Source organism: Lepidochelys kempii, chromosome 5, assembly GCF_965140265.1.
Source record: "Lepidochelys kempii isolate rLepKem1 chromosome 5, rLepKem1.hap2, whole genome shotgun sequence".
Classification (NCBI taxonomy): Eukaryota; Metazoa; Chordata; order Testudines; family Cheloniidae; genus Lepidochelys; species Lepidochelys kempii.
In genome coordinates, this window is record NC_133260.1 from 130,483,096 (window position 1) to 130,501,733 (window position 18,638).

At 41.7% G+C, this 18,638-nt stretch overlaps 1 protein-coding gene across 8 annotated transcripts in view; it reads left to right on the plus strand.

The window, feature by feature from the left end:
• The window catches only part of DNAH6 (dynein axonemal heavy chain 6), a 192,229-nt gene that overhangs the window by 95,393 nt on the left and 78,198 nt on the right, over positions 1-18,638 (plus strand). For 7 of the 8 annotated variants that reach the window (XM_073345870.1, XM_073345871.1, XM_073345875.1 and 4 more), the window contains 10 exons: positions 4,317-4,469; positions 4,925-5,065; positions 6,556-6,798; positions 7,594-7,761; positions 8,431-8,666; positions 10,716-10,977; positions 13,116-13,239; positions 13,843-14,039; positions 14,474-14,677; positions 16,188-16,313. In XM_073345870.1, the coding sequence (XP_073201971.1) occupies positions 4,317-4,469; positions 4,925-5,065; positions 6,556-6,798; positions 7,594-7,761; positions 8,431-8,666; positions 10,716-10,977; positions 13,116-13,239; positions 13,843-14,039; positions 14,474-14,677; positions 16,188-16,313 (1,854 nt within the window). The remainder of the gene's footprint in view (positions 1-4,316; positions 4,470-4,924; positions 5,066-6,555; positions 6,799-7,593; positions 7,762-8,430; positions 8,667-10,715; positions 10,978-13,115; positions 13,240-13,842; positions 14,040-14,473; positions 14,678-16,187; positions 16,314-18,638) is intronic. The other variant, XM_073345872.1, reaches the window with a different exon arrangement.

The window sequence follows — 18,638 nt, forward strand, 5'->3', positions numbered from 1 at the left end:
TCCCAGTAATGGTAGTGAAACGCCTCGAGTGAGTAACTGCTCACCAATGAGAGTAAGGGGTTCACTATCTGGCCCTGAGAAACTGTTCTTTGATTAGTGCTGTAACAACTACAAATCAATTACTTAGGGCCACGTTGGGGCTAGTCTCTGCAAAAAGGAGAGGGAAGAGTTAAATTTACTGCTGTGCTCTCATTCAGTACCCACAAGGTGGGCTGAGCAGCACGGGCCCTGTTCCTAGCTAGCATCTCCACAAGCTGTTTGAATGAGGTTTGGGAGAGGGCAGGGTTGTACCCAACTCACATCTGCAACCAGTGTTGGCTGTGCATAGCATGGTACGTATATTGTACCCTCTCCAACAGTGGCAGAGCCTACTGCTTTGGCGAGTGATTCCCAGGAACCCCCTGGAGGAATTCTGGCTAACAGGGACACCAGCTGCAGCAGAGCTCGCTGCACACGTTCCCATGTGCTTCTGCCCGCTGAAGGCAGAGCCTAGCCCTTATCTGAATGAATAATTCCCTGAACTACATCAGGGAGTTTCTTGAGCAAATGCTGTAGTTTCTTTTGGTAACTCTCAGTGGGATCAGAGGGTAATGGCTTGTAGAAAGTGGTGTTGGAGAGCTGCCAAGCAGCCTCTTGTTCATATTCCGGCCTATTCATGATGACAGCAGCACCTCCTTTGTCAGCCTTTTTGATTATGATGTCAGAGTTGTTTCTGAGGCTGTGGATGGACAGCATTTGCTCAAAAAACTCCCTGAAAAAGCACAAGATCAAATCCGCACAGACACACCCCTGGAACTCCAACCTGGGATATTCTATCTACTACCCAAGATCCATAAACCTGGAAATCCTGGTCTCCCCATCATCTCAGGCATTGGCACCCTGACAGCAGGATTGTCTGGCGAAGTAGACTCCCTCCTCTGGCCCTACGCTACCAGCACTCCCAGCTACCTTCGAGACACCACTGACTTCCTGAGGAAACTACAGTCCATCAGTGATCTTCCTGATAACACCATCCTGGCCACTCTAGATATAGAAGCCCTCTACACCAATATTCCACACAAACATGGACTACAAGCCGTCAAGAACACTATCCCCGATAATGTCACGGCTAACCTGGTGGCTGAACTTTGTGACTTTGTCCTTACCCATAACTATTTTACATTTGTATACCTTCAAATCAGCGGCACTGCTATGGGTACCCGCATGGCCCCAAGTATGCCAACATTTTTATGGCTGTCTTAGAACAACGCTTCCTCAGCTCTCGACCCCTAACGCCCCTACTCAACTTGCGCTATATTGATGACATCTTCATCATCTGGACCCATGGAAAAGAAGCCCTTGAGGAATTCCACCATGATTTCAACAATTTCCATCCCACCATCAACCTCAGCCTAGTCCAGTCCACACAAGAGATCCACTTCCTGGACACTACAGTGCTAATAAGCGATGGTCACATAAACACCACCCTATACCGGAAACCTACTGACCACTATTCCTACCTACATGCCTCCAGCTTTCACCCTGACCACACCACACGGTCCATTGTCTACAGCCAAGCTCTGCGATACAACCGCATTTGCTCCAACCCCTCAGACAGAGACAAACACCTACAAGATCTCTATCAAGCATTCTTACAACTACAATACTCACCTGCGGAAGCGAAGAAACAGATTGATAGAGCCAGAAGAGTTCCCAGAAGTCACCTACTACAGGACAGGCCTAACAAAGAAAATAACAGAACGCCACTAGCCGTCACCTTCAGCCCCCAACTAAAACCCCTCCGACGCATTATCAAGGATCTACTATATATCCTGAAGGATGACCCAACACTCTCAGAAATCTTGGGAGACAGGCCAGTCCTTGCCTGCAGACAGCCCCCCAACCTGAAGCAAATACTCACCAGCAACCACATACCACACAACAGAACCACTAACCCAGGAACCTATCCTTGCAACAAAGCCCGTTGCCAACTGTGCCCACATATCTATTCAGGGGACACCATCACAGGGCCTAATCACATCAGCCACACTATCAGAGGCTCGTTCACCTGCACATCTACCAATGTGATATATGCCATCATGTGCCAGCAATGCCCCTCTGCCATGTACATTGGTCAAACTGGACAGTCTCTACGTAAAAGAATAAATGCTCACAAATCAGATGTCAAGAATTATAACATTCATAAACCAGTCGAAGAACACTTCAATCTCTCTGGTCACGCGATTACAGACATGAAAGTTGCGATATTACAACAAAAAAACTTCAAATCCAGACTCCAGCGAGAGACTGTTGAATTGGAATTCTTTTGCAAATTGGATACAATTAACTTAGGCTTGAATAGAGACTGAGAGTGGCTAAGTCATTATGCAAGGTAACCTCTTTCCCCTTGTTTTTTCCTACCCCCCCCCCCCAGACGTTCTTGTTAAACCCTGTATTTGTGCTGGAAATGGCCCACGTTAATTATCATACACATTGTAAGGAGAGTGATCAGTTTAGATAAGCTATTACCAGCAGGAGAGTGGGGTGGGGGGAGGTATTTTTTCATGCTTTGTGTGTATAAAAAGATCTTCTACACTTTCCACAGTATGCATCCGATGAAGTGAGCTGTAGCTCACAAAAGCTTATGCGCAAATAAATTGGTTAGTCTCTAAGGTGCCACAAGTACTCCTTTTCTTTTTAGAAAAATGACAGAAAATTTTAGGGATATGTTGCAAACTGACTCATTCCACACGCTGCAGAGATATGAAATTTCATCTACCTGCTATTATGCTGTCTGCATGAGAGATCAGAGTATACACAAAACCAGCAATAGTAGCAATCAGAGAGACCTGAACATGTTAGGATCCTGATATGTGCACCATATAAAAACTAGAAACCTGATTAAGAAGTAGAGTTTGCACAGGGTTTCTGGTAATTACCTGAATATTTCCAATAATTATTAAAAATCTCTTTTAGTTAATCTGAAAAGTGGCAGTTTAACAACCTCCCATTGTCATAACATGATACACAGACACAGCAAGGTTCAGCCTTTGTGCGGTTACTCCAGTGTTTAATTACGCTCAGTGTTAAAAATTTGTACCTTATTTCTAATTTGAACTCTGCTAGCTTCATCTTCTAGACTTTGAAAGTTATTATGTCATTGTCTGCTAGATTATAGAGCTCTGAACCATCAACAGCAGCTGGAAGCACCAGTAATGCCTGGCTGAGCATGCTCTGCTCCAGCTCCAGCTCCTCCTCCTCAGTGCTGTGTGGAGCTTGCCCAGAGCAGGGAGTAAATTTGCCAGATGGGAGGTGGCTCTTGGCCACTGGGATGCCAGCGGTCATTCCTCCCCAAGCTGCACTGAGCCGGGAGCCCTGCCATTACTCCTCTCTGCAGGGCAGCTGCTTGTTCTCCACTCTGATCTCTGGCTCTTGCTCCCAGGCCCTATCCGCACCCTCCCAGGGTCTGTGAGTGCAGAAACGCCCAGTCTGCATGTTGTTAATTCAGTTAATTTCTCCTGTGGCAGTAGCTCTGGCTCCAGCTCCTTATTGCAGACACGTCTGGGGACTGACTCGGACTCACTGGCCTCACAGTGCATGGAGCCTGGGTGCTCATGCACATGCAGCCTGAGGGAAGGCAAGGGGGTTCTGGGAACAAGGGACAGAGAACAGAGTGGGGACCAAGCAGCTTCCCCCAGTGTGGGCTGTCCCTTAGGAGGTAGGCCATGTCAGGAGATCAGGCTGCGGGTGAGAAGAACTATGATAGAAGTAGGAGCACTGATTATCTGTAAAACAGGAAGGGCTGTGTTATGAGGTACAGAGGGAGAAAAAGGCTATTTACCTGTTCAGAAGCAGCTACTTCTGGTGGTTGGGTTGGCGGATGAAAGTAGTGGCCCTCAGTTTGAAGAGTTAACACAACTGACTAATATCAAAGTAGTAAAGTGACCATGAGCACAATAAACTTGACCAAATGACAAGATCCTACAGATAATATTGGTAACTTCAAAAGACCACCATCAGTGATCACACTGAACAGTGTGTGTGAATCAGATTAGAGGCCACACATTTGTAAAAACTTCTGGACATAGGTGAGAAAACGAATGGGGAAGACCTGTTTTGTTTTCCTAGGTAATATTTTGATGGTATCTGTTTCAAATATTTAAAAGGTAAGGATTTTCAAATACATTTTTCAGTTAAAAACAAAGTTTTTTCTTACAATTTTTATAGCTTATGAATACAGCACTGTTATTTTTATTTTCCTGATTGTTTTCTCCATACTTACAGAGGACACACATTAATTCATTTGACATCTAATATTTATAAAATCTTATCTATAGATTGTTGTAGAGGAGTTCTTGGAAGACATCAACAATATTCTCAATTCTGGGGAAGTACCTAATTTATTTGAAAAAGATGAATTGGAACAGGTTCTGGCACCTACGAGACCCAAAGCTAAAGAGGCAGGAATAGCAGAGGGGAACAGAGATGAGGTAGGAGAAGTATTGCAAATATTAGTTTATTGTATCAGATAACATTGTAAATAGATGTTACTGAAATTCTTATTTTCAAAGAATTAAGTATAGACATTCTAACACATGCCTTTTATCTGTCTCTTATTTATCTAATGTATCTAATGTGAAAAGAGGAGAACATTACATTTTGTTTACACTCAGGAAGATCAATTTCCAGGACTTTTAATAAGTACTTCTGTTCTGTCACGTGTGGACAAAATATTCCTATTCCACCTTTGGAGAGAAGAATTCAGCTGTTCATAGAGAATTTCTGAGACTAGCTATAGAGGTTAGAGATGGAAATGGCCCATTAGATCGTTCAGCGAAAGTAGGGTTGTTCCCTGGAGTACATGATTGTACTAGATTTCCTTTGAGCAAACAACCTCATTGTCATCTCCTTTATTTTTCCTTTATGCTGTGTTCTTTTTAAACAGGTATTTCAATACTTCATTAACCGAGTTCGTCAGAAGCTGCATATCGTTCTCTGTATGAGTCCCGTAGGTGAAGCTTTCCGAGCGCGATGTCGGATGTTTCCGTCCCTTGTGAATTGCTGTACTATTGATTGGTTTGTGCAGGTTCGTACTAATTAGATCAACAGAGTAATAACTTTGAGATGTCTCAGTAATAAACACTGCTGTTATATATGCTATGTTATTAAAAATCAAGTAAAAATCTAGCCTCCTGAATGTCATCTGGGATTATGTGGTCTATGTGTTATTTTTCAATGATAGGTAATTCTAAGATTCTCATTAACTAGAATATCTCGAATAACTAATTGTGGTTTCTACTCAGCTGATGATAACATATTGGATCCTGGCCTCTCCTTCAGTCTGAGACATTTGACAAAACCAGAGGCAGCTCAGACTTGTCCACAGGCTCCAAGGATTGACATCCTTTCGTTCGTTGACCAGATTCTCTGCCTCCAGTGATGCGGACAAAGCAGTTCAGCAATCCTGCTTTATCCTTTGCAGTCCTCACTTTAAAAGCTGATATGGGAGCAGAAGCCAACAATCACCCCCCGCCCCCACACACTCTTTACTATCCTTTAGGGGACTCAGATTTCCAGGTCTTGGCTCCCTAAACGAGACAAGATGCTGATGTCGGTTTGGTCCCCTCTCCTCAGTCCTGGTGCAGCAGGCCAAACAGAGAAAGCTGAAGATCATAAAATCATAGAATATCAGGGTTGGAAGGGACCTCAGGAGGTCATCTAGTCCAACCCCCTGCTCAAAAGCAGGACCAATCCCCAGTTAAATCATCCCAGCCAGGGCTTTGTCAAGCCTGACCTTAAAAACTTCTAAGGAAGGAGATTCTACCACCTCCCTAGGTAACGCATTCCAGTGTTTCACCACCCTCCTAGTGAAAAAGTTTTTCCTAATATCCAATCTAAACCTCCCCCACTGCAACTTGAGACCATTACTCCTTGTCCTGTCCTCATCTACCACTGAGAATAGTCTAGAACCATCCTCTCTGGAACCACCTCTCAGGTAGTTGAAAGCAGCTATCAAATCCCCCCTCATTCTTCTCTTCTGCAGACTAAACATTCCCAGTTCCCTCAGCCTCTCCTCATAAGTCATGTGTTCCAGATCTCTAATCATTTTTGTTGCCCTTCCCTGGACTCTTTCCAGTTTATCCACATCCTTCTTGTAGTGTGGGGCCCAAAACTGGACACAGTACTCCAGATGAGGCCTCACCAAGATCTAGGTGACCTTCTGAGGAGACACAAGAGGATCACTGCCATGATTCCTGTCAGCTTGCAGACCTTTGCTTTGTCAAGTGATGGGGTTCAATGTCTACATGACTTGTAGGAACCACTAAATCCACGCTAGCCCACCAAGTCTTATCCACAAACGTCTCATCAAAGGCTGGCCAGTTTCAATAGCAGTGTGCTTGTGGAATTCATAAGGCCATTTGATAAGGTTTTTTAAATATAATGTACTCTTTCTGCAATGGTCGAGAGAAAACATCTAGTTTGTACTGAGAATTTACCATATTTCACCACAAATGTTGGCTTTGACCATGATGAAGTGAATGACTGTTGTTCAGATAATCTTTTTCCCTTTTGCAGTGGCCCAGAGAAGCACTTCTTTCTGTATCAAGGACATTTTTCCTGAATGTTGATCTTGGAAGTGACGAGTTGAAAGAGAAAGTTTCAGTAATGTGTGTAGATATCCATATGAGTGTGACTGAAATGGCAGATCGATATTATGCTGAGCTGCGGCGACGATATTACACAACACCCACTTCGTATTTAGAATTAATCAATCTCTACTTGTCCATGCTGGGGGAAAAAAGGAAGCAGTTGGTTTCAGTAGGTTTAATTTTATTAAACAAAAATCTCTGCTTATTGTGTCTGAGAAATGTCTTCCTTCCCTTCAGATTTTTGTATTACTTTTCCTTCATAGTGCAGCAGCTTCAGGGTTTACCATACATAAAATGGCTTGTAATTCTTTTGTGGTAAACCAGCCCAATTTTCCTTTTCCAAGTACTGAATATTAAACCAAGGAATTTTTAAAGTCTAATTTACTTTGTACTGTTGGTGCTTTTTGTTACCATTTTGCTCTTCATTCGCATGGAAAATGAAAAAATATGAGTCATTTCACTTCCCCCATCTCTTGTCCTAGGACAAGACACTTGGGATACAAACATTGCAGCACAATGATTAAAGCAAAATCAAAGAAAAACAAACATTGCATCAAAAGATTGCAATAATATTCAGGTTTTTAAAATGTTTTATTTAACAAAAATCAATGTTGAGCCTAAACATCTGGCAGCTTCTGTTTGATAAGCCTGATCATGTATGCCAATTTAGATGTTTTTTCTTTTATATCTGAATAAATATTATTACATCCATAATAACATAAAATTTTTATTACAGCCACCCTTAAAATAAATGTATTATACAAATTATTTATAACATAATTTACAACTGATATAAAACTTACATTACAGGGTATTAAAATATATTTGTACATAAGTTTATATTTTTATCATGTTAGAACTTTTTGGAAGTACAGTGTTTGGAAAAAGTACAGTTGTACTTTTTGGAGTCAGTGTTTGGGGAAAAAGTAATTAGATGTGTGAAATGTTTTTTTTTGTGCTTCAGGCTCGGGATCGCGTGAAGAATGGCTTATCCAAACTATTAGAGACGAACGTGCTTGTAGATAAAATGAAATTAGATCTCTCTGCTTTAGAGCCAGTCCTTGTAGAGAAATCTGTGGATGTTGAGGCTTTGATGGAAAAATTAGCAGTGGATCAAGAAAATGCTGATCAGGTACAAAGAATTATCTTGTAATATTTATGAGATAACATGTGTTACTGCTCAATAATTCATAGATGAAGTAATGGGCTCTATGCTCTCCTCCTTTATGTGACACACTGGGGAGCACAAGGGCCTAAAAGCGCAGAACTGAGCCTTGACAGGGATTGCCGGAAGGGAAAGGCAGTTAGCCTGTGTCCTGCTTTTCTATAGTGTAGCTTCTACCAGTACAAACGTTTCCTCTGTGGACGCAGCAGAGTTTATGCAGACATTTTCCATGTTAGTTAATGCCGCTCCAAGAAGCGTTAACATCGCTTGTGCACTCTGTGACACGCATTTTAGGGGTTACAGCTGCTGAGGTGAGGCCAATAGCAGTGTAGCCAGCTATGCTGCCAGTGGTAGGCCAGAGCCTGAGGCCTACAGGATTGGTCTGTCCTTGCAGTTCCTTGGCCATTGCTCCTCAAAAGTAAAGGGATTTTAGTATCTTTCACCAATTAATAACTTTCTGTGTGTGTCAGGACTGGTGAAGCTCCTCTATAATTCTATTTTGCATACTTTATGTATAAAACCAAAAATGCAGACCTGAGTGTTAAGCAAACCCTTAAAGAAATAAGACAGAACAAGTTAACCCATTTAAATCTCTGTTTTGTTTTGAAAATATTTCACTGCACATTTAATTTTGAGGTTCGCCGTGTTGTTCAAGAAGATGAAGCTATTGCAAAAGTGAAAGCGGAAGAGACTCAGGCAATTGCTGATGATGCTCAACGGGATCTGGATGAAGCTCTCCCAGCTTTAGAGGCTGCAAACAAAGCTCTTGACTCTTTGGATAAAGCAGATATATCTGAAATTAGAGTTTTTACCAAGCCTCCGGATCTTGTCATGACTGTAATGGAAGCTATCTCCATTCTTTTAAATGCAAAGTAAGCCATTCAGAGCTATATAGTATTTTGTTTTAATTTATTTTAATCCATTATTTGTTCATCTTTTCCTTTGTTTTTTCTTTGATTCTTCCCCACTCCCCCCAGCTCTTCATTAGTGAAATGTTTTGTATAACGGTACCTACTTCTACAGTAAATTCACATTTTAATAGGAAGAGTACACTAATGTGGAGAATATCTTTGGTTGAATCAAAGCATTGTCTCTTTGACAGCTGTAGTCACAACTGCTTAGCTTTGCTTTGTGGGTCTCTCACACAAAACACCTTCTACACTTTTCTCAGAAAAATGGTATCATCGTCCACCATGCTGTGGTGATAATATAATAAAAACTCCCCTGAACTTTGGGGAAGTTCACATCTACATTGGCATCTGTAGTTCATAACTGGTCTCATTCTCTATAGTGGGCTGGACTAAAACCGCATGTCAAACTTCCTGAACTTTTTCCAAGTTTCAGAAGCCGTTCCAAATGTTGTGTCTTGGGTCCATCGCTAATTTATAGTAACAGACCACATATATTCTCTGAAACCAGTTCTTAATGAGGGGAAGAAAGGAAGACTAAATTATAGGGTTACATTTAATTTTGCATGACATACTTTGTGTCTTTGATAAAAGCAATTATTTTATGAGTTTCCAAAATCCCTATTGATAAAACTTGTCAGCTTTGATGTGCTTGGGTCAAATTCTATTTTCTTGAAGCATAAAGTTGTGGTATGCTTCAAGCAATGGAGCAATTAACATCCAAAGAGGATGTAGAGATTTATTACATCAATAAGATATCATAACAAAACAAAACAATGAAAAGCCATATTTTAGATAATGATGCTAAAATATCTGTTATGGTAAACAAGCCACATTTCAAGAACTGAACATTCCACAGGTCAAATTCTCCCTTTTTACAGAATATTAAAGTATTTTTTACTTAAAGCGTAAGTACCATTGAGTTTTTTACTCTCAACTATATGGATTTTTAAATCTTGACTATAAATGAAGTAGTTTTTCTTTAAATAAACCAAATGTATTATTTAATTTGAGATTGAGTTACTTTTTACTAAGCCTCCTCTCACTTCTACTTTGAGAATTTCTCACTGAGCTCTTGGAGGCTGCTTTTTTTAACTATTAAGAGACTGGTCTTCTTATCATCTTTTGCTGATGAGTGTTTCCTAACAGGTATCATATCAGTACAAAAGTCTCTTGGCCAGATCTTCAGTTGGTGTAAATTGGCATAGGTCCAGTGACCTCAAAGAAGCTACATTGATTCTCAGCAGCTGAGGATCTGGTTCTCTGAACTCCAAGTTGGTGGTGGATTCTCCATAAGGACCACATCCAAAATTTTTGACTAAGATAGCTTTGGATTTTCATGTGAGCCAATCCAGTTTTTTACAAGTTTTTGTACCAGAGAAGACTAGATTCCATGGTTTCAATGTGAAAACAGTTTATTACTTTGACAGGATTAAACCATATAGGAATTTCACATAGTTGTTGGAGAGAGAAACAAAGGCCCAACTCTTTGGTTAAAAGATTGTCTCAGGAGATTAAAGTACAGATTCATACCTATTGTGACTTGGAGGGAATTTCAGAGTCAGAAAGCCCATAGGGCCCATTCTACTAGAAAAGTAGCAGGTTTGGCAGCCTGCCTTTGTCTCTAGATTATTTGAAATCCACAGAGGTGCTACCTGTGGTTCAATTCACATTTTCACAAAGCATTAGACTCTCTAGTCTAAGTGCCAATTTGGAGGAGAGAGCTATAGTCTACTTGTAATAGCACTTCTTAGCCTTCATTCAGAGGCCTAGCCCTTTGCTTAGATGTGTCCTACAGAGGAGATCTAGTCTACAGCACTTTTATGTTAATTACATATGATATAGAAATGTAAATCCTGTTGCTATGTTTTTATTAAGCACTGATTGTGGTCAAGCTCTTCAAAACACTGTATAAAGCAAGAGGAAGTGGACTGAAAAGTGCAAATTTGTTATTTAAGATCATGTTCTCAGGGTGTGTCTGTCTCAAATTCTGTTACTGTTATTTTCTTTCAGGCCTGATTGGGCAGCAGCAAAACAGCTCCTTGGAGATTCCAATTTCCTCAAAAAACTTTTAGAATATGATAAAGAAAATATAAAGCCTCAAATATTGTTAAAGCTTCAGAAATATATAAATAACCCAGATTTTGTGCCTGAAAAAGTAGAGAAGGTGTCCAAGGCCTGTAGGTCTATGTGCATGTGGGTTAGAGCCATGGATTTATACTCTAGAGTCGTCAAAGAAGTTGAGCCAAAGAGGCAAAAGTTAAATGCTGCACAGGTGTGTGTTTATGTCTCTAATGTCTTTTATTTGTTAGAATGGTAACTTTGATGATATTATTAATTTTTTTTTACCGCGGTAACACCTAGAAGTCCCAGTCATGGACCAGGACCCACGGTGCTGGGTGTTGTACACAGATGAAAAATCAGTTCCTGCTTCAAGGAGCTTCTGATCTAAGTAATAGAATTTTTTTCATCCAGAACTGTTCTTTTAATTCTTTGGGCCAAATCCAGCAGAAAGTAGCCTCCTGGGCTGCTGTCCTGCCCTGCTAGAGAAGCTACTTCTAGTTCCAAGGATGACGTATTCTCTCCCGAATCATAGAATATCAGGGCTGGAAGGGACTTCAAGAGGTCATCTAGTCCAACCCCCTGCTCAAAGCTGGACCAATCCCCAACTAAATCATCCCAGCCAGGGCTTTGTCAAGCCTGACCTTAAAAACTTCTAAGGAAGGAGATTCCACCACCTCCCTAAGTAACCCATTCCAGTGTTTCACCACCCTCTTAGTGTAAAAGTTTTTCCTAATATCCAACCTAAACCTCCCCTACTGCAACTTGAGACCATTACTCCTTGTTCTGTCATCAGCTACCACTGAGAACAGTCTAGATCCATCCTCTTTGGAACCCCCTTTCAGGTAGTTGAAAGCAGCTATCAAATCCCCCCTCATTCTTCTCTTCTGCAGACTAAACAATCCAAGTTCCCTCAGCCTCTCCTCATAAGTCATGTGTTCCAGTCCTCTAATCATTTTTGTTGCCCTCCACTGGATGTTTTCCAATTTTTCCACATCCTTCTTGTAGTGTGGGGCCCAAAACTGGACACAGTACTCCAGATGAGGCCTCACCAATGTTGAATAGAGGGGAACGATCATGTCCCTCCATCTGCTGGCAGTGCCCCTACTTATACAGCCCAAAATGCCATTGGCCTTTTTGGCAACAAGGGCACACTGTTGACTCATATCCAGCTTCTCGTCCTCTGTAACCCCTAGGTCCTTTTCTGCAGAACTGCTGCCTAGCCATTCGGTCCCTAGTCTGTAGCGGTGCATGGGATTCTTCCGTCCTAAGTGCAGGACTCTGCACTTGTTCTTGTTGAACCTCATCAGATTTCTTTTGGCCCAATCCTCTAATTTGTCTAGGTTCCTCTGTATCCTATCCCTACCATCCAGCGTATCTACGTCTCCTCCCAGTTTAGTGTCATCTGCAAACTTGCTGAGGGTGCAATCCACACCATCCTCCAGATCATTAATGAAGATACTGAACAAAATTGGCCCGAGGACTGACCGTTGGGGCACTCCACTTGATACCGGCTGCCAATGTCTATAAGTGCTGAATTAAGCTTCATATGGGCACTCCATTTGTGGGTAGAATCAGCACATGGGGCGATCAGGTATTGTACATCAGTGGTTCTCAAAGCCGGTCTGCCGCTTGTTCAGGGAAAGACCCTGGCGAGCCAGACAGGTTTGTTTACCTGCCACGTCCACAGGTTCCACCGATCGCGGCTTCCACTGGCCGCGGTTTGCCACTCCAGGCCAATGGGGGCTGCGGGAAGCAGCGCGGTCCAGCGGACATGCTGGCCGCCCTTCCTGCAGCCCCCATTGGCCTGGAGCGGCGAACCGCAGCTAGTGGGAGCCGTGATCGGCCGAACCTGCAGACGCGGCAGGTAAATAAACCGGTCCAGTCCGCCAGGGGCTTTCCCTGAACAAGCATCTGACCAGCTTTGAGAACCACTGTTGTACATGACATTCTTGCCTAGTTCTTCCAAGACTGACTAAACCCAAGTCATCTGGGGATGAATTTTCAAAGAGCTGTGGCCCAAAGGAGACTTTCCCCAGCCATTGGTCCTGTGTCAATGTTCAGCCAAGCTGGTTACAGCAGAGACTAGAGTGTCTGACAGTTTCATACCCTACTCCCTAGAAAAATGGTGGAGGCACTCATTATGAAAATGCCATTTTATTAATAGGACAAAAATGTTCTGGTTTAAAGCTACTTTTTCAAAAAGACTCCTTATTCATATGTAGGCACCTGAATAAGTGACCTGATTTTCTCAAGTCCCCTGTACCTGCCACTTCCATTGGCTTCAGCTCTTCTAAAAATCAGGCCACCAGGTTTGAAAGCCGTGGCCTAAATGTTTCCTCACATTCTTAGGCTGAACTTGATGCTACTATGGCTACCCTACGCGACAAGCAAAGGAAATTAAAACAGGTGGAGGATCAGATACAGGCATTACAAGACCAGTATGAAAGAAGCCTTGAAGAAAAAGAGAGCCTTGGTAAGTGATTTCTCTTGAAGTCGTTAAACAATTAAATTAGTCTTTCACTTTCATGCCTCCACAATACAGCTAGCTGGACCAGGGGAAACTAGCTAGCCCTGACCCAGTCAGTCTCATACTATACACAATATAAACATAGTGGTATGCAAATTAATATGCACATTGGTAGGACTCCATTGAAGGGGTTAAACACGTGATTTAGTAGCACTCTGTCTCCCCAGTGCTTCTCTGGTCACACAGTACCGCGGTAAGGAGATGCTACATCTGCTGACAACAGTTAGGCTTGTGACTATTCTTTCAGGCAGCTTCAAGTGGAGCAACCGGATTCCAGTAGTAGGTGATGATAATATCACAGCAGGATGATTTGAAGAGGGTGTGCTGAGAGTTTAGCGAGGTCAGGACATGTTTTTCATGGTCCATAGTCTGTCCTGAAGTACCCAATCAATAGGCCAAAAGGAAGTTTGCTCAGAAGCCACTGGAAGTTAAGGCTAGAAGAAAGGGTAGGGGCAGAGGGAGGCTAAAATAGAAAGTAAGGGAAAAGATTATTAGGAAAAATTGACTTTTTAATACTAATCACAGTCCAATAATTTTATAACTGTTTAGCAAGGACCATGGCACTTACCCAAGCTCGCCTCACTAGAGCTGGAAAGCTGACAGCTGCATTAGGAGATGAACAAGTTCGGTGGGAAGAGAGCATCAGGAATTTTGAAGATGAGATTTCAAACATCATAGGAAATGTGTTCATAGCAGCTGCTTGTGTTGCCTATTATGGGGCTTTTACAGCACTTTATAGGCAACTGGTGAGTAAAAATAATTTCCCTTTTCTTTTTTTCCTCCATAATGTGGTGCTTGTGAAAGGTACCAAACTGGCATTACTGTAGAATTGCTTTAGCCTCTGAACAGGTACAATATGGACAGTGTCAGTCTAAGCATTCCCCCACAACCTCATTAATGATCCTCAGGCTTGCTGTCCAGAGTTCAGTTTTAATACATATTCAGCCATTAGTGACAATTGTGAAGGGTGTAGGATTATTATTAGTACAAGACTAGGACCCCTGTCTATTCGAAATTAACTAAAGACACTCACTTGTTGCCTCCTAAGCAATCAAGCAGCCATCCAATGATGATAACTTTTAATTACTACCAACTAGCGTCCAACAGGTTGTTACAATTCCCATTAAGTAATATAATCTCCTATGAATCTCTTTTTACAATTAATCTCTCTCTATCCCAGCTGATAGATTGCTGGATCAAGAAATGTCAGAATCTAGAGATTCCTATCAATCCAGACTTCAGTCTTATAAACATTTTGGGAGATCCCTATGAAATTCGCCAGTGGAACACGGATGGGTTACCACGTGACTATGTGTCTACTGAGAATGGGATTCTTGTGACTCGAGGGCGACGCTGGCCACTGATGATTGACCCCCAGGATCAGGTGAGCACTGATTGTAAACTGTACTGATGCAGCTCCCTTTCCAAAAATGCAACTACTCCGTAAGTTTTTGTACCAGACATTTCTCACACTGACACCTTTTTCTTTGTTGGCTTGGGGCCAGATCCTTATATCGTGCAAATCAACATACTTCAGTAGCGGTATGGTGACTAATGCCAGCTGAGGATCTGGCCCATACATTTTCATTATGAGACCTGTGATTAAAAATAAAAAACACAACAGTGTTTCAAGTGTTGCATGGACTCTAATTTAACATTCTCATTCCAATCAAAATTGGAATAGGTTTAAAATAATGAATAGAGGTTTCTAACGATAAAAAACGTGGAAATGATTGTGCAAAATGTGTGATATAAAAACCCTCCACAATACGAAAACTATAAACTGTATTGATAACAGAGGAAAAGCAGGATTGTGTCCAGTTTTCCTTAAAGCCCAGGGATGAGTCTCAAAGATGGTTGAAGCTATGAAAGGAGTTTCGTACAATGAAAGACTGTGAAGACTATTATGATTATTTAACCTAGAAAAGAGAAAAGAAAAACTGCATATATCTGCCTCACAACTGGTGTTTATTTTGTGCTATAACTTTCACCACACATTTTTGTGGTTTTCTGAATCCCCTTAATTGACCTAGTGCTAAATGACTATTGAACAACAGCCAATTCTGTTAGGACAATTCCCTGCATTGTTCACTCCTTTTCCCTAAAGTGTGATTATTGGAAGAGGTAGGTGAACACAATGAAAGAATTTAGAATGAAAAAACTTTTTCAGTTTAATTTTTACATTTAAAACATTACAAGTATAAATCTACTATTAATTATTTTAGGGTCCAATTGTGTCTGTGTGGGTATTCCTTCCTTCTTCACTCAACCCTGCAGCACCATCCTTTCCTCTTCCCTAGACATCATACAGGTCTCTCTCCATGGTCTGGTGTCCTTGTTGGAGGAGAGGGGCTGCTGACTGAATGGGCCAGGAGAAGTATGGGTGGGTCAGATGAGCACAAGGATTTCTCCTTCCTAGTGCACAACTCATCCTAAAGGGGATGAATGGGAGGCCAAACCCCCTCTCCACACCAGCCTTGGGTGCACCACACAGTGTGTATAATCCCCCGGGAAGCTGGCCCTCTGATATACAGTCCCTCTTAAAGTTTCTCTTGGTGTGGTGCTGCCTCACACTACTCCCCAAAATGATTCCATGCTTGAATGGCACAATCCGGACCTATAAAGGCTAATAAAATACTAGCAGTCCTAGCACAGTTGAATATCATCACACTGTGCAGTGTAAAAGCCACCGATATTACAGAGACCAGCAAAAACCTTTTTTTCTGGTGATGCTTCTCCGGAGTAAAGAGTTAGTACAATTAATTTACTTTTCCTGATCAAAGCAGTGGTCTTAAGAATTGCACTTCTGAATATTGAGGCAAACATGCTAATTAACCTTTTGGTCAAATATGAAACTTAGCCAACCTTAGTGATTACTCTCGTTTCCTACATAGGCAAATCGGTGGATAAGAAACAAAGAAACAAAATCTGGTTTGAAGATAATTAAGCTTACAGACTCTGGTTTCCTGCGTACTCTTGAGAATGCTATTAGATTGGGTTTACCTGTTCTTCTAGAAGAGGTATGTATCTTTTATCAATAAACTTAAATTACTAACATTGTATTTCTATCTCTTTACATATGTTGGAATTAGTAGGAACATCGTAATCAAAATTTTTGTCTACGAACTTCAGTTTTTTCTGGCCACAAAATCCCAGAACATTTCCTACATTTTAGGTATATTATTTTTTCCAGAGAAATGTTAGCTAAAATAAAGATATAAAGGCCTGTTCAGTAAATATGGCTATTCAAAAAGCAAAACAAAAGCTCTCTCTAATTAACAAAAAAACTCCAGGAGAAATTCATTCTATAAGATGATAATCTAAAATGTGCATTATAGAGTCACAGGTTTTCGCTTTGTTTTTTTTCTTGAGAAACCTGCCTCCCATTTGAATTTTCATGTGGGTGGCGTGTTGACAGAGGAGACTTTTTAATCAGACAATATGTTTTTTGAAACATTTTTGAAATCTACTAACACTTTTTGTAATTTCGTATTTCTAAATGGTTTGATGTACAAACATCACATCAGTGAAACAGACCAACGGCATTTTGGGCTGTATAAGTAGGGGCATTGCCAGTAGATCGAGGGACGTGATCGTTCCCCTCTATTCAACATTGGTGAGGCCTCATCTGGAGTACTGTGTCCAGTTTTGGGCCCCACACTACAAGAAGGATGTGGAAAAATTGGAAAGAGTCCAGCGGAGGGCAACAAAAATGATTAGGGGACTGGAACACATGACTTATGGGGAGAGACTGAGGGAACTGGGATTGTTTAGTCTGCAGAAGAGAAGAATGAAGGGGGATTCGATAGCTGTTTTCAACTACCTGAAAGGGGGTTCCAAAGAGGATGGCTCTAGACTGTTCTCAATGGTAGCAGATGACAGAACGAGGAGTAATGGTCTCAAGTTGCAGTGTGGGAGGTTTAAGTTGGATATTAGGAAAACCTTTTTCACTAGGAGGGTGGTGAAGTACTGGAATGCATTACCTAGGGAGGTGGTGGAATCTCCTTCCTTAGAAGTTTTTAAGGCCAAGCTTCACAAAGCTCTGGCTGGGATGATTTAGTTGGGGATTGATCCTGCTTTGAGCAGAGGGTTGGACTAGATGACTTCCTGAAGTCCCTTCCAACCCTGATATTCTATGATTCTATGTTATTTGTTAGCCCTGGAAGACAGAGAGGGCGAGATTCTCCATCCTATTGTGCTCTTGCAATGCAAAGCAGTCTTAAATTTGGCCTAAGAGAAATGGTCTGAAGTAAATAGGATAAAATTCAATGAGGACAAATGCAAAGTACTCCACTTAGGCAGGAACAATCAGTTGCACACATACAAAATGGGAAATGTCTGCCTAGGAAGGAGTACTGCAGAAAGGGATCTGGGGTCATAGTGGACCACAAGCTAAATATGAGTCAACACTGTAACACAGTTGCAAAAAAAGCAAACATCCTTCTGGGATGTATTAGCAGGAGTGTTGTAAGCAAGAAGTAATTCTTCCACTCTACTTCATGCTAATTAGGCCTCAACTGGAGTATTGTGACCAGTTCTGGGTGCCACACTTCAAGAAGGATGTGGAGAAATTGGAGAAAGTCCAGAGAAGAGCGACAAAAATGATTAAAGGTCTAGAAAACATGACCTATGAGGGAAGATTGAAAAAATTTTGTTTGTTTAGTCTAGAAAAGAGAAGACTGAGAGGGGACATAACAGTTTTCAAGTACATAAAAGGTTGTTACAAGGAGGAGGGAGAAAAAAATGTTCTTCCTAACCTCTGAGGACAGGACAAGAAGCGATGGGCTTAAATTGCAGCAAAGGAGGTTTAGGTTGGACATTAGGCAAAACTTCCTAACTGTCAGGGTGGTTAAGCACTGGAATAAATTGCCTAGGGAGGTTGTGGAATCTCCATCATTGGAGATTTTTAAGAGCAGGTTAGACAAACACCTGTCAAGGATGGTCTAGATAATACTTAGTCCTGCCATGAGGCAGGGGACTGTACTAAATGACCTCTCAAGGTCCCTTCCAGTCCTATGATTCTAAGTGGCCAAATTGGGATTCCCCTGGCAGAGGGGAATTCCTGAGGTCGCTTTAATATATGTTGGGGGTGATCACGGTAGTTCTTGGGGTCATGGGACCTCCAGAGTTTCACACAACTCCCTCCTCTAGGGTTCTGTGGTTGGTGTACCTGAGCCAGGCTTCAGGATTATGGATGTAGTACAAGTCTGTTGTTTAATAGGCTGAATGCAAAATTTTTAAGTCATTCCTTGTGGAAATTTGAATCTCTGAGGGTTTTAAGGAGAAATTTGAAAGAGGATAAATGAGATGGCTCTATGGATATTTAAGGGGAGCTCCTCCCAAGG